The sequence below is a fragment of the Frankliniella occidentalis genome, unplaced genomic scaffold (genome assembly GCF_000697945.3).
Source record: "Frankliniella occidentalis isolate FOCC.00 unplaced genomic scaffold, Focc_3.1 Scaffold431, whole genome shotgun sequence".
Taxonomy (NCBI): Eukaryota; Metazoa; Arthropoda; class Insecta; order Thysanoptera; family Thripidae; genus Frankliniella; species Frankliniella occidentalis.
The window spans coordinates 68,490-80,403 of NW_026267552.1; the positions used below are offsets into that span (position 1 = coordinate 68,490).

General features: G+C 38.5%; 5 protein-coding genes across 6 annotated transcripts in view; 2 read left to right on the plus strand and 3 right to left on the minus strand.

Moving 5' to 3' along the window:
- Positions 1–1,639: 1,639 nt before the first annotated feature.
- LOC113207068 (uncharacterized) lies at positions 1,640–4,126 on the minus strand. The gene is made up of 4 exons (XM_026423429.2): positions 3,725–4,126; positions 3,555–3,633; positions 3,254–3,413; positions 1,640–3,158 (listed from the first exon to the last, which is right to left on the minus strand). Exons 1-4 carry the CDS (start codon positions 3,806–3,808, stop codon positions 2,969–2,971), a joined length of 513 nt encoding a protein of 170 aa, XP_026279214.1. The 5' UTR covers positions 3,809–4,126; the 3' UTR covers positions 1,640–2,968.
- A 45-nt stretch (positions 4,127–4,171) lies between these two features.
- Positions 4,172–7,082, plus strand: LOC113207065 (protein SAND). The gene is made up of 8 exons (XM_026423425.2): positions 4,172–4,456; positions 4,761–4,918; positions 5,012–5,209; positions 5,287–5,530; positions 5,620–5,795; positions 5,880–6,000; positions 6,089–6,370; positions 6,454–7,082. The coding sequence occupies exons 1-8, from the start codon at positions 4,202–4,204 to the stop codon at positions 6,592–6,594; spliced, it is 1,575 nt and encodes a 524-aa protein (XP_026279210.1). The 5' UTR covers positions 4,172–4,201; the 3' UTR covers positions 6,595–7,082.
- On the minus strand, positions 7,072–8,666 carry LOC113207066 (pre-mRNA-splicing factor 38A). The gene has a single exon (XM_026423426.2). It carries the CDS (start codon positions 8,396–8,398, stop codon positions 7,379–7,381), a length of 1,020 nt encoding a protein of 339 aa, XP_026279211.1. The 5' UTR covers positions 8,399–8,666; the 3' UTR covers positions 7,072–7,378.
- Positions 8,667–8,879: 213 nt separating this feature from the next.
- Positions 8,880–10,477, plus strand: LOC113207070 (cyclin-dependent kinases regulatory subunit 2). The gene is made up of 3 exons (XM_026423430.2): positions 8,880–9,053; positions 9,623–9,750; positions 9,830–10,477. The coding sequence occupies exons 1-3, from the start codon at positions 8,995–8,997 to the stop codon at positions 9,892–9,894; spliced, it is 252 nt and encodes an 83-aa protein (XP_026279215.1). The 5' UTR covers positions 8,880–8,994; the 3' UTR covers positions 9,895–10,477.
- Positions 10,478–10,649: 172 nt separating this feature from the next.
- The window catches only part of LOC113207064 (gamma-tubulin complex component 4), a 13,038-nt gene continuing 11,773 nt past the window's right edge, over positions 10,650–11,914 (minus strand). The window contains exons 10-14 of one of the 2 annotated variants that reach the window (XM_052274739.1): positions 11,836–11,888; positions 11,567–11,747; positions 11,255–11,465; positions 11,105–11,164; positions 10,650–11,005 (exon numbers count right to left, since the gene is read on the minus strand). In XM_052274739.1, the coding sequence (XP_052130699.1) occupies positions 10,715–11,005; positions 11,105–11,164; positions 11,255–11,465; positions 11,567–11,747; positions 11,836–11,888 (796 nt within the window). In that variant the 3' untranslated portion in view covers positions 10,650–10,714. The remainder of the gene's footprint in view (positions 11,006–11,104; positions 11,165–11,254; positions 11,466–11,566; positions 11,748–11,835; positions 11,889–11,914) is intronic. The other variant, XM_052274738.1, reaches the window with a different exon arrangement.

The window sequence follows — 11,914 nt, forward strand, 5'->3', positions numbered from 1 at the left end:
CAGCCTTGACGTTTTTGTTCCAGCGTCATATCGTCCTCAGCTTACCGTAGCTCAGCCCCACACGGGGATGGCAGAGTAGGACTTTTTTTTAAAAAACAAACAAACACTGTTATCAATTCATTTCTTCTCTTTCCCCGCTGTGTACTTGTTTCCCGGCAAGGCAAGGGGATGTGGTAGTCGGTACGCACGCGAAGAGAAAGGGGATGAGAGAGACTGATGTACGAGAGAGAAAGTCGACGAGAGCGAGAGTGAAGATGAGTCGTGTGAGGGAGTGCGAGAAAGAGAGAGAGAAAGGGGCGGGGGGAGGGGGTGGTCTTCCCCGCTGACCCCCGTCAGGCAGGGCGCCGCGCCAGCCCCACCCTCGCTTCGACCCACTTATCCAGCTATTCGGTAGAAATGTCTCAGACGTATTTCGACAGACACAACCTTTTTCGTAACTATGTTGACCACTCTTATTGTCCTCCCCGCGAAAGAATACCAGGGAAAACTGTCCGCTAAAATAATGGTTTGCAAACTGCGTGTAAGTTTTCCCGCGAAAGTTACGGCAATAACCTTGTGATGAGCCTGATCGCATGACGAGTAACCACTTCCTGCCCGGCGGGCTGGTAGCGCCGGTGCTGCCAGGGATGGTGATGGTGCCACCGCCCGCCGCCTCACGGCCGCGCCGCGTCCCACTCGCACCGCTCGCTCCACGCCGCTTCACGTGGTGGCCGAGATGCAACGATAGCCGTGGCCCCCGGGTACCGGCGGGAGTTAAGGGCACCTCACGCTTCATATCCAAGTCGTTGGGTGCCACCTGACACCGCCACACCGACTCCTAAAACAGTCACAAACGAAACGCCTGGATCATCCTCATTTACGTCAAAATCAAACAAAAAAAAATCTAAACAGCGGGAAGAGTACATCGCTCGACTTGTCATGCACGTGCACAATATGTCTTCCCGGGGCTATCTAGTGTCAGTGTCGTTCCGACCTTTTCACGTTGTGAAGATGGTTGACAGTGTGCCCTCGTCCTGAGTTCTCGCCCAAAAGTTGTTTATGGCAATACTTTTCCAATTAAGTCTAAAACCTTTAGCATGTATAAATAGAAAATTATTGTGATCAATTCGATTGTATATGTAGTTTTTAATCGGTGCCTCTTTCGGGAGGTTCCAAACCTTGTGATTTCTTTTTATAATTATGTTTAAAAACGTGTATAGTGTTTAGAAAAGAGACAGCGGGTATGCCAGCCAATCCACATGCGTGTTGGATGGGTGGCATACCCTAATGTCGACAGGCGCTCGGGTTCATCCCTTAGAGCCAGGCAATTCGTCCTCCAGTTTCGTCTCATTCAAATAGACGTTAGTTCTAAGTAGTAATATGTTCGGTGTTGTAGTGCACTAAAAAGAAGTTGCACATATGTTTTCTTTGTTGATTTTGATAAATGCCTAAATAAGATTGTTCTTTTCTATTTCCTCTTCCAGATACATGCTCAGTGTCTGTAAACCTCCTCTATTAGAATTTGACATGAGATGTACAAATCAATTGTTGATACATTGGTATATTTCCTTGTAGGTTCCATTTCAAAATGAACGTTCTTTTTAGGGGTGTATTATTTATTGTAAAGAGATCTTAGGCTTAGAAAATAACATGACAATAGTGAGATTGTTTCTTTTTATTAGCAAATCACAACATTGTGGACCAATTAACAAATACAAGATACTTGTAAAAATTGTGTAACTTGTTCACTGACAATATGTCAACATAATGTATAAATAGTTCAAAATTAAAAAAAAAAACTTAATGTATAAATGAATATATTATGTATACTACACACTACTACACACATGAAAGAAGAACAGATATGTTTAGAGGCAACATAGTAAAAAAGAAAACATTTGGCATCATTGACTAGGCTAGTAAGCAAGAGATCTGACATGAGCAAAGTGGCAAAAAGACAGGTGTAAAATTCTTCAATATCTTTTATCTGTGATAACAGTCACAAAAGGAATGGGAATGCATACTGGACGGTAAACAGAAGTTCTAAGCTAACTCTTTCCTTCCCTGGAAAATCCACCTTTTCCTTAGGCGTAAACTAATGAGAGCATGTTCTGAGCTACGTTCTGTGCTGATTTAAGAAAGACCAAAAGTAAAACAATTGTTTAAGCATTAGGTACAGTTGTTTTTGAAGTTGATCTAAAAAACTTTCTTGTACTTGTACCCGTTTTCAGTTCTACATTCATGGCTAATGTCTCCATTAAAGGAGATTTCGCTGACGGTACCACCTGTATACCGTCTAAAGATAAGGCTTTCAGACTTTCCTCAACACCTAGCATTTTGACTGATTTCTGTGCATATTTACCAACTCTTTGCAAAGGTAATAAACCATTATCAGTAACCACATTAGCTGAACCCATTACATGCTCATCTGGAGCAGCTGCAACAAATGGTTCAATTGATGATGCCACTGATGTGCTGGAGGGCGAAGGCACAATGACTGTGACTGGAACAACTTGATTGTTACCTCCATTTTCATCATGACCACATTGATCTAACCAGTCATAAGATGTGGAAGGAACAACTTGGTTTAGATTTTCCTCCATTTTCCTTCTTATCTACTGGTGGCTCATAGGTACAAAGAGAAATGTACTCAGCCACAACCTTAAATAGTAAGCTTATCTTAAAAATCTGATCAAAGCTTAATTCCAAGACACATACCATACATAAAAACGTTTAGTAGGCTAATTTTGCCCACTATGGTTTTCTAAGCCATCTAAATTCAAATAATTCATATACAATTTTCCCATGTAAGCATAAATTATATGGCACAAGATATTTCAAACTATCCAAAGTAGTTCTTAAATATACTAAAAAATCAGCATGGAAGAAAAAATATTTTGTTGGATTTGAATCACAACACAAATTTTGTATAAGCTTTCTAAACAGCTTATTGACGAAATTGATTTATGGGGTAGCTCAGGATAGCACCTCATAAAATTGAACAAGCTGATAGACCACAGCATCCCCATTTACGAGGTGTCTTCTGAGGTGGTAGCAGGTCAAGATCATCCTCATCCTCCTCACCTCCAGACAAAGGCAAGTTTTCAATACTGAAAGTGTCTGATAATTCTTGTCGACCATCCCGCATCTTCACAGGGAAAAAATTAATATCTTCTTCACTGCAATGTAACAGACAAAAGTTACAAAATATTTTCAAAGAAATTTCGTAAACCAAACATATAAAATATCACAACCAAATGTTCAGTTTGCTCACCTATCCTCTGAATCCCAGTCTACCAGAGGATGATGTTCTTTACTGGTTGGGGGAGCCGGAGATTTACTAGGTATTGAGAGGCGTTGAATTGGGATTAGGCTAGAACCCTTTTTATACTCCTGAAGGCGTTGCACTTTCTTTGCTTGTTCTATACGCCTTTCTAAAATGACAGAAAAAAATTTAAAATGCATGTAAGTGACTATTAAAAAGAAAAATTACAGTTTTAGGTCGGTGTAAACAAAGTTCTGTTGGAGAGAGAGAATTAATTTGCCAGCAAATAAAAATGAAGCAGACAAGTTACCTAATTTCCGATGAAGCTGTTTTAGATTTGTTTTCTGGGGACTAGGAACAGATGTACTGCTGCAGGAGCTGTCACTTGTCTGGAAACAGAGTAAAAATATTTGGTCACCTAGAAGGAAGTCGTGAAAGCACTGGATTCTTTGTGTTTAAGTAGAGGGAGGAAGAGAATACCTGGAAGGAGGGAATGGGCACTCCACATCCTAACCTCTCATCCTGAAGAGGTTTTGGATCGCTGTCGATCCCGCTGTCTTCCATGGCGATGGAGCGACATGGGAGGCATGGGCAGGAAACTTACCAGGTCCAGCCAACGAAACCATACGCAAAGCTTATCTTGGAACCATGATAAGGTGAGGACTGGGGCAGCAGCTGTCTGTCAAAAAGTCCACCCTGATGGTCTTATCTACTGCATTTGCATAGTTTAGCAAAGTCTCTCATTCCTCAAAGGTGACAAAAAATATTCCTTCTTTCATTCATCAAATATGATTCACATGATGCTCTGAACTACCCCTCGTTCCATTTTCCTGAACCCTGATTACATTTGAAGTTCCATCAGTTCCATACTTCTTTCGTCGTCTGCTGCATGAGTTTATTCGCAGTAAAACCTCGGCGGTAAAGGCCGTTATTCGCCCTTCGAAGCAGTGTGTAAACATGGCGTCAAGCAAGAGCGAGGAGGATGTTGACGATAAGGGCGAAAATGATGAAGGGAAACATCCTGAGGGCAATCTATTGAATTTTGAACCAGAGGTACCAGTGGAGAGTATGTTGGTCCCCACTGACAACTTCGACTCTTTCGAACAGGAGGCTCCTCCTGACCCAGCCACCTTACAGGATGATGACAACCTTGTGGAATGTCAAAAAATTGCTAGAAATACTTCGGATGAAAATACAGAGGATCCTGATAAGGTAAAAATTCTTCCCTGAAATTGTTTTGATTCAATCTTCTCTTACCATCATCAGTTATTATGTTTTTAAAGTTCCCTTCAAACTGGTAATAATGAGAAAACATACAGCGTCACACAGTATTTTGCGGTATTTTGTCTTCTATTTAATTTTTACATTGCAAACATATCTATGTTACTATTTATTTACATTGTTTTATAACAGTCACAAGCAATAGAACCTCCTCTAGGTAGTTACTGCTTAATATGTTGTCCCAAAATTAATTCCCTGTATTCCCAGTTTTGTATATTTTTCATTTCTGTTTCAGAATGGAACCAGCCGTTCAATGAGTGAGTTGAGTTTAGTGAGTGTAGAAAGCTCTGAACCACAGCAAGTTGATGATGAAGTTAGCAATAACTCTGAATGGAGATCACAAGAAAAACATATCTTTATCTTAAGCTCTGCGGGAAAACCAATATACTCTCGGTAATGTTCCACATTTAGTTCTAAACTATTATACATGTCTTTTAGAGTATCAAAAAATAGTATCATGTACCTTCATTATTATTTCTTTTGTAGACATGGTTCAGAAGATAAATTGGTTACACTCTTTGGTGTTATGCAGGCATTAGTCTCTTTTATTGGTGATGACGGAGATACAGTTCGTTCCATTCATGCTCAAGGCACTTTATTTGTATTTTTAATCAAAGGTCCAATAATTTTAGCTTGTGTATGCAAAACAAGAGAAAGTGTCTCTCAGATCACTGTCCAGTTAAAGTAAGTTAAAATTTGCACTTGTCTAAATCCTCATCATTTCATAAATGCAAATTATGGATAAAACTCTTTGCTTTCAGTTATGTTTATAGCCAAATTGTGAGTGTCTTAACACTTGAGCAACTTACTAGAATTTATGAGCAACGAAGAAATTACGACTTAAGAAGACTTCTGGCCGGTGCAGAGAGGCTTGTTGATCATCTTCTTATTGCTTTAGAAACTCAACCTGCTCTTCTTCTTGGTGCAGTGCAATGTCTGCCCCTGGCCTCAACAACAAGGGATACTATCACAAGTACAATTGTGTCATGCTGCAACAAAATAAAGGTATGATTGAACAAATTAAGAAACCTTCATTGAAATTGGGAAATAAAAACCAAAGACAACTTTTACCAGTGTTTATGATTTTCTTTCAGAATTTGGTTTTTGCAATTTTAGTTGGAGGTAACCAATTAGTTACATTAATAAGAATGAAAAAGTTCTTCTTACACCCAGCTGATTTACACCTAATCCTTAACCTAGTCAATAGTTCAGAAAGTTTCAAGGCAGCTGAAAGCTGGACACCTATCTGCCTACCCAAGTTTAATTCAAGGTGAGGGTAATAAATTCTACCCAAGTTTACAATTTGCTTTTCAAAGGTAAAATTGATTGATATATTTTTCAATTTTGATTTTAGAGGGTTTCTTCATGCTCATGTTTCCTATCTGGCCGAAGACTGTCAGGCATGTCTACTTCTCTTGACAGTTGATCCAGATTTGTTTTTTCCACTATCAGAAGCAAAACAAAAAATTGTGGAGGTAATTTGCCACTTCACTGCATCACCAGATGTTGTAAAAGAAAAAAATTTTGACGTTTTGATTCTAAGTTTGAATGATCATTTTGCAGAAATTGCGGAGAGCTAGTTTACTTCAATCAATCAATGCCGCATTGGCACACCCAGGGACTCCTGTGTCACAATTAGGTGTCCCAGAGGCCCGGCACTTTTTGTACAAGTGCAAGGCTACTGCTCAATTTTGGGGGCCAGTACCTGCTCCACCATATCAGTCTTCTGAAGGTGCTAAAAGATTACTGGACCAATACAGAGTTTTGCACCACCGTTTACATGCACCCTCTCAGCCACTCAAACTTCTTTACCTGCAAGACCATGCAGAAACTATGCTAGGCTGGGTAAGTTAAAAATTGATCTGCTGTGTAGATTACTTCTGCTCTAATTTTAACTTAAAAAAAAAAATCTTCCCTCTTCTCTTTAGATAACTACAGGCTTTGAGCTGTATGTTGCTTTCGAGCCTTTGGTAACTAAGGCCAATGCCATTAGTGCTGTGAACAAGATTTTGAGGTGGATTAAAAAGGATGAAAATGGACTATTTATAACCAATGCACCAACATTTTAGTGTTTGAGATTCATGGTCATTGTTACTCGTCCTATTTAATTGAATGGAGGAAATGCATTAAGGTAAAGCAAAGAAAAGTGCATTTATTTATCTGTTATTTATTGTGATAATATCTTTGCTCATGTGTTGCTATATTCTTAAGTGAACTAGATTTGGAATTTATTGGAGTTTCTAGCATATTTTAATCAGAATTTAACTTACGAGAATTGTATAATACATACTTTCCCTGGTGCTTAATTCTGCTATCATACATTTTGTCATCAATCATTTTGTAGATCAAACTTAATTTTCCTTGATCTTTTTAAAAATTCCCTAGAGGAAAGTAATTTGTCTGGTATTTTAGTAACAGTTACTACTTTGTAAAAATGAATAATACAAACTTTTAAAGTTGTCTACCTGTATTGATAGTAAAAATTTCTCACTATCAAGTTTTTTTTTAATGAAATGTCATAATGTGATCAATTATAATACACTATATATATTTCTTACCAAGTGTGTTTTATTTACATTCACATCATACCAAATGTTAACATCCATTTCATTACAATTGTGATTACACAAGAAAAAATTGACTTTTTAATAACAGAGTAGATTTTTAATTACAATCCAGATGCTAGAATGTAAAAGAAAAAGTAAGCACAGAAACATTACTAAAATGCAGGAAAAATATGTCAAGTCACATCACTATCAGTAATTTCCTGTCAATGAAATGTACATTTCCGTTTTCAGACTGACAAATCAAAGACAAAATCTTGTAAAAATTACATTGTTCAAGATAAAGTAATTATCTGTATCTTGCACGATCTCCGTCGTGATTTCTGTCCCTCTCACGGTCTCTGCCACGATCCCGATCCCTACCTCTTTCTCTCTCTTTTTCTCTACCACGATCACGTTCTCTTTCATATCCTCTATCTTTTTCTTTGTGCCTCCTTTCTTCCTTTTCTAGTCTGTGTCCCCGGTCTCGATCCCTCTCCTTGGAGCGGTGTCTTCGGTCGCGATCCCTCTCAAAGTCTCGTACTCTTTCTCTCTCTCTTTCACGGCTGCGACTTCTATGCTTCTTTTCTTCAGGACGTCGATCCCTGGCTTTGATATCTCTGTCCCGCTCTCTGCTTCTGTGGCGACGGTCTCTATCCCGTGTCTTCTCTTTCTCAAGTGGAGATCTTCGGCTCTTCTCCTCTTTGGCTATTGGGAGGGTTTCCATTGGTTCATCTTCATCCCCTGAAGACTCCATGTTGTCATCAAGATCATCATCTAAAGCTGATATCTTAGGTTCTAACTCATTGTTTTCTTCCAAGACATACCTTTTTTGGATACGGGGCAGAATAACATCTACAACTCTTTCATCACGGAGCAAGCTATCAATATATTCATCCATGTGAGTTAGGACATAAGCACCTTCTCTTGTTTGCTGCCGTAATTTACGGCCATCATTTAGAAGGGGTTCTAAGTATTTATAACAGTCTATTGACGTGCCAACGAGTCTCATATAGGTTGCACCAAGAGCTCTAACATATTTAAATTCCTCATTCTTTATAAATTCCACAATAATGTCTTTCTCAGGTTGAATTTGAAGCATTTTCAGAATGAGACAAAGAAATGGTGTAGGTTTAATATTTCCTCCAAAAACTCCACCAATAAATCTAAGTTCCATGGCTTTGTCAACCATTAACTCAGCTGTCAAGGCAAAGCATTCTTCCTTCCAATACTTGCTGTCGTAGATTCTTGATCGAATAATCTTTTCTACAATGTACTGTGGATTTGTTCCTCGCACTGACTTCGCATCTTTCACGGTGCGGTTGGCCATTTTTCTTTATACTTATAGTTACAAGACCGTCAGGAAGAACCTAACCTTGTTCACCAATGCAAAACAAGTCCCGGAACAACTATCTTGACCATCGCCGGAAAACGAAAAGCTGCCATTACAACAACGAATTTGTGGTTGAACAACACATTAAGAAGGATGGTAAAAATCACTCTACTGGTCGTAACCGTTCAAGTTCGGCGAAAATAACACAAACAACACATGAGACGAGAAAGAGAACAAGAATCCAGTCTACTGTACTACCAACGTTCAGTCTCAACTTAGAACATGAGTCTACCTTTTAAAATGGATGGGTAGGATTAGCTGACATTACACGCTTTCTTCAGCAAGTTTCCTTAATTTTAATTTTTAAAAGAAGCCATTAATTTTTCCACTAGTTTCAAAATAATTTGACGAACTTGTCGATGTATTTATATGTTACGTAGTTGGGGACAATACTGGCATCTGCATAAAAATCCACGTTTTTCAACTGTTTTTCACTGGAGTTGGCGCGATTAAAAACGGCAGTTACAGTTCGCTCTCCTGGTTCACATCGTTTGCTACCCGTTTTCGTTTTGATGAATTAACCCCCCTTCAAGATGTCTCATAAGAATATCTACTACTCCGACAAGTATAATGACGACCACTTTGAGTACAGGTAATTTGAAATTTCCTGTTATTTTCCGCATTGTAGATGTGGGTGTGCTTTGTGGGTTGGACTGTAATTACCGGCTCTGAATAAATTCGTTTAAATCTTGGAGTTAAGTAGCGAAGAGGCGAGTACCCCTATCCAACTCGAACATTTGCCTCATCCATTTCCAAACGTCACATTTAGCTTGCCGGTGGCTGGATGAAATACTAAACCCGCGCCCTAACCCTGTGGTCGCCTACGCATGCCTTCTTTGTTACCGGCATCCGTGCTTGTTGCTTAATATATTTTCCAGTCTATGTTTGAACACTAAGACCTACTGGAAGTTGTTGCTCAATGCTTTTGGTGCCACTGTCTCAGATAGTTTCCAGGTAGAAGCCATCAGCTCCCATCTTATTAGGGTAAATCCTTTATTGCCATTCTCTCCAGTGTGTGTGTTGATAGGAGTTCCATGTCCCATTGTTGAAACTTTGTGACACTAGGGTATGACTATGATCAGTGTCAGTCCCCCTGTTTTACAACAGCAGATTTTTCTGATCTGTTATCTTGTATTGCAAGTGTTGCTCATTTTGTTTCAGGCATGTGGTATTGCCGAAAGATATGCTGAGTAAGATCTCCACCTCACACCTAATGACAGAAGAGGAATGGCGCAGGATTGGTGTTCAACAAAGTCGAGGCTGGATCCATTACATGATCCATAATCCTGGTACATCACTTTATTTTGGTGAGAAATTGCTTGTGTTTAGTTTGAAACCAACCTCTAATGCTTTCGCATCTTCCTACAGAACCCCATGTTCTTCTCTTCAAGCGCCCTCTACCCAAAGGAGAGAACCAAACACAAACCAGTTAAAATTATTCTCTGGTTTCCTTTTCTGTTAAGTTTATTTTAGTTTTACCATCTGTGTGGCATGCTCGCCAGTTGTACCTCAGCATTTACTTTGTTCATAAGTAGTTCTTTCCTTCAGAGATGTATATTTTTAAAGTGATAATGAACTGATTCTCCCTCCTCAAAAAAAGGAAAAAGAATTGTATGACATGGCAGTTTATTTCACACCTATGGGTATCAGCACACTTTTACTAAAATGGTTGGCAGGTTATTGACCAGCTTTGGAGCCTCAATATTTCAGTTTCGGGTTAGATATTGTACATATATTTATTTTTATAACATGCCACTTTTGCCATCCCCATACCCTTTGTACATTGTGACTCATTAGGTTAGTGATCACCTCCATTTTTTAATATTAGTATCATCCAGCTCCCTGGACTAGAAATTAATGCTTTTGACACATTCAACTCGACTGTTTTACTTGTTAAATGAAGAGGTTGCCTGTCATTTCTTTGTAGTGTTCGGAGCTGGACTTTTAGTCAACTGTTCTTCTACTTCAGAGATGTATATTTTTTTAAGTTAAAATAAATTGCATTTGTAACTTTAATCACTGACTCATTATCTCATCAGTTGACCTTGTGTCCTACAGCTCTTTGTTACTGGGTTAATGTCTTAGAACCATAAGAATTTCCCTTGGTCGCTACACCACGGCAATTTTAAATCCATGAACTATGGAAATAAAATACAGTAAGGGTGATCAGGGAGAAGAAATCACCAACTTAAATAACAATATTCTTTTACTCTTAATTTCATTGCATATCCAAAACATAAGGTTCAAAGAATATCAAGTTATAGATCCAGTAAGTGACCCAGTTAAACTTGAACCTGCACATTGTCTGCTAAACCACCTATTGAAATCAAGTCTCAACAACAACTGAGCCAAATGAGTTCCACAAGGCTGGTCTCGTAAACTGGATAGAAGTTGCAAAAGGAAACTTACTAAATGATCTAACTCTCGACACAACAATGTAAGTTCATCCTCCTGATCAATAGTCATATCCATCTCACCCCAGGAGGCCACACAACTACAAAATCTCTCACACAACTTCAGCAGGATTGACAAACTGTTGTGTACCTGCAATAACCACAAGGAATTAGATGTTTGCTGTCCCTGAAATTCTCTTCCTAAATCTATTCAGTTTATACAATAACAAAAATTTTGAGCCTTACTTACGGGATTATTTTTTAATGAGTCTGGCTTTTGATAGGAAGTTGTGGTTGGTTCATTCTGGGACTGCAAGAGCAACAAAAGTAATCAAATAGTGAATTGGTACTTAACTAGAGAAAAAAATACAACTTAACTAAAATTAAAACTTATTCTTACAGATCCAAGCAGCAAGAAAGTTTGGCTCAGAGTACTAGCTAAAAAATTCATGTGGGCATGGCGAAGAGCTTCAAAATCTCTTGTAGCTTCTAAAGCATTCTCAAGAATGTTCCACTGACTTTCAAGAACATCCACTTGCAGATAATACTGAAGATGATCAACAATGAACATAAGCCAGGTTCTAACTTTCCATATTCTAGAATCTTGCCACCTTCAGAAAAACAAACCAAAACAGAACAAAAATTTCAAAATAGTTTAAAATAAAAAGAATAATTTAGGTTTTAATTTGAAACACTAAAAGTTAAGTTATACCTCTGAGATTTTTTAATCATTTGGAATGTCCATAAATGATGCAACTGTCGTTGAGTTTTTTTTACACGCAGAAGAAAACCAAACAGTTGGTTGTAGCTATCAAGAACGTCAGGTGTAAATACTAGGTGTAATGGCCAACTGACATGATACTTCAGCACAAGTGCCGTCCAACCATTGTCAACTAAAAAATTAGATTAGATTAAAACCTGCTTAAATGAAAAAGGAAAGGAAAGGCATACCCAGCTAAGTATAGTTCCCACAAATCGTACCATCAGCTGATCCAGAAGGGTTTTTATCAATGGCACTAAAGTAAAATTTTTCAATTTTTGCTTCTTCACTGCTGAGGAG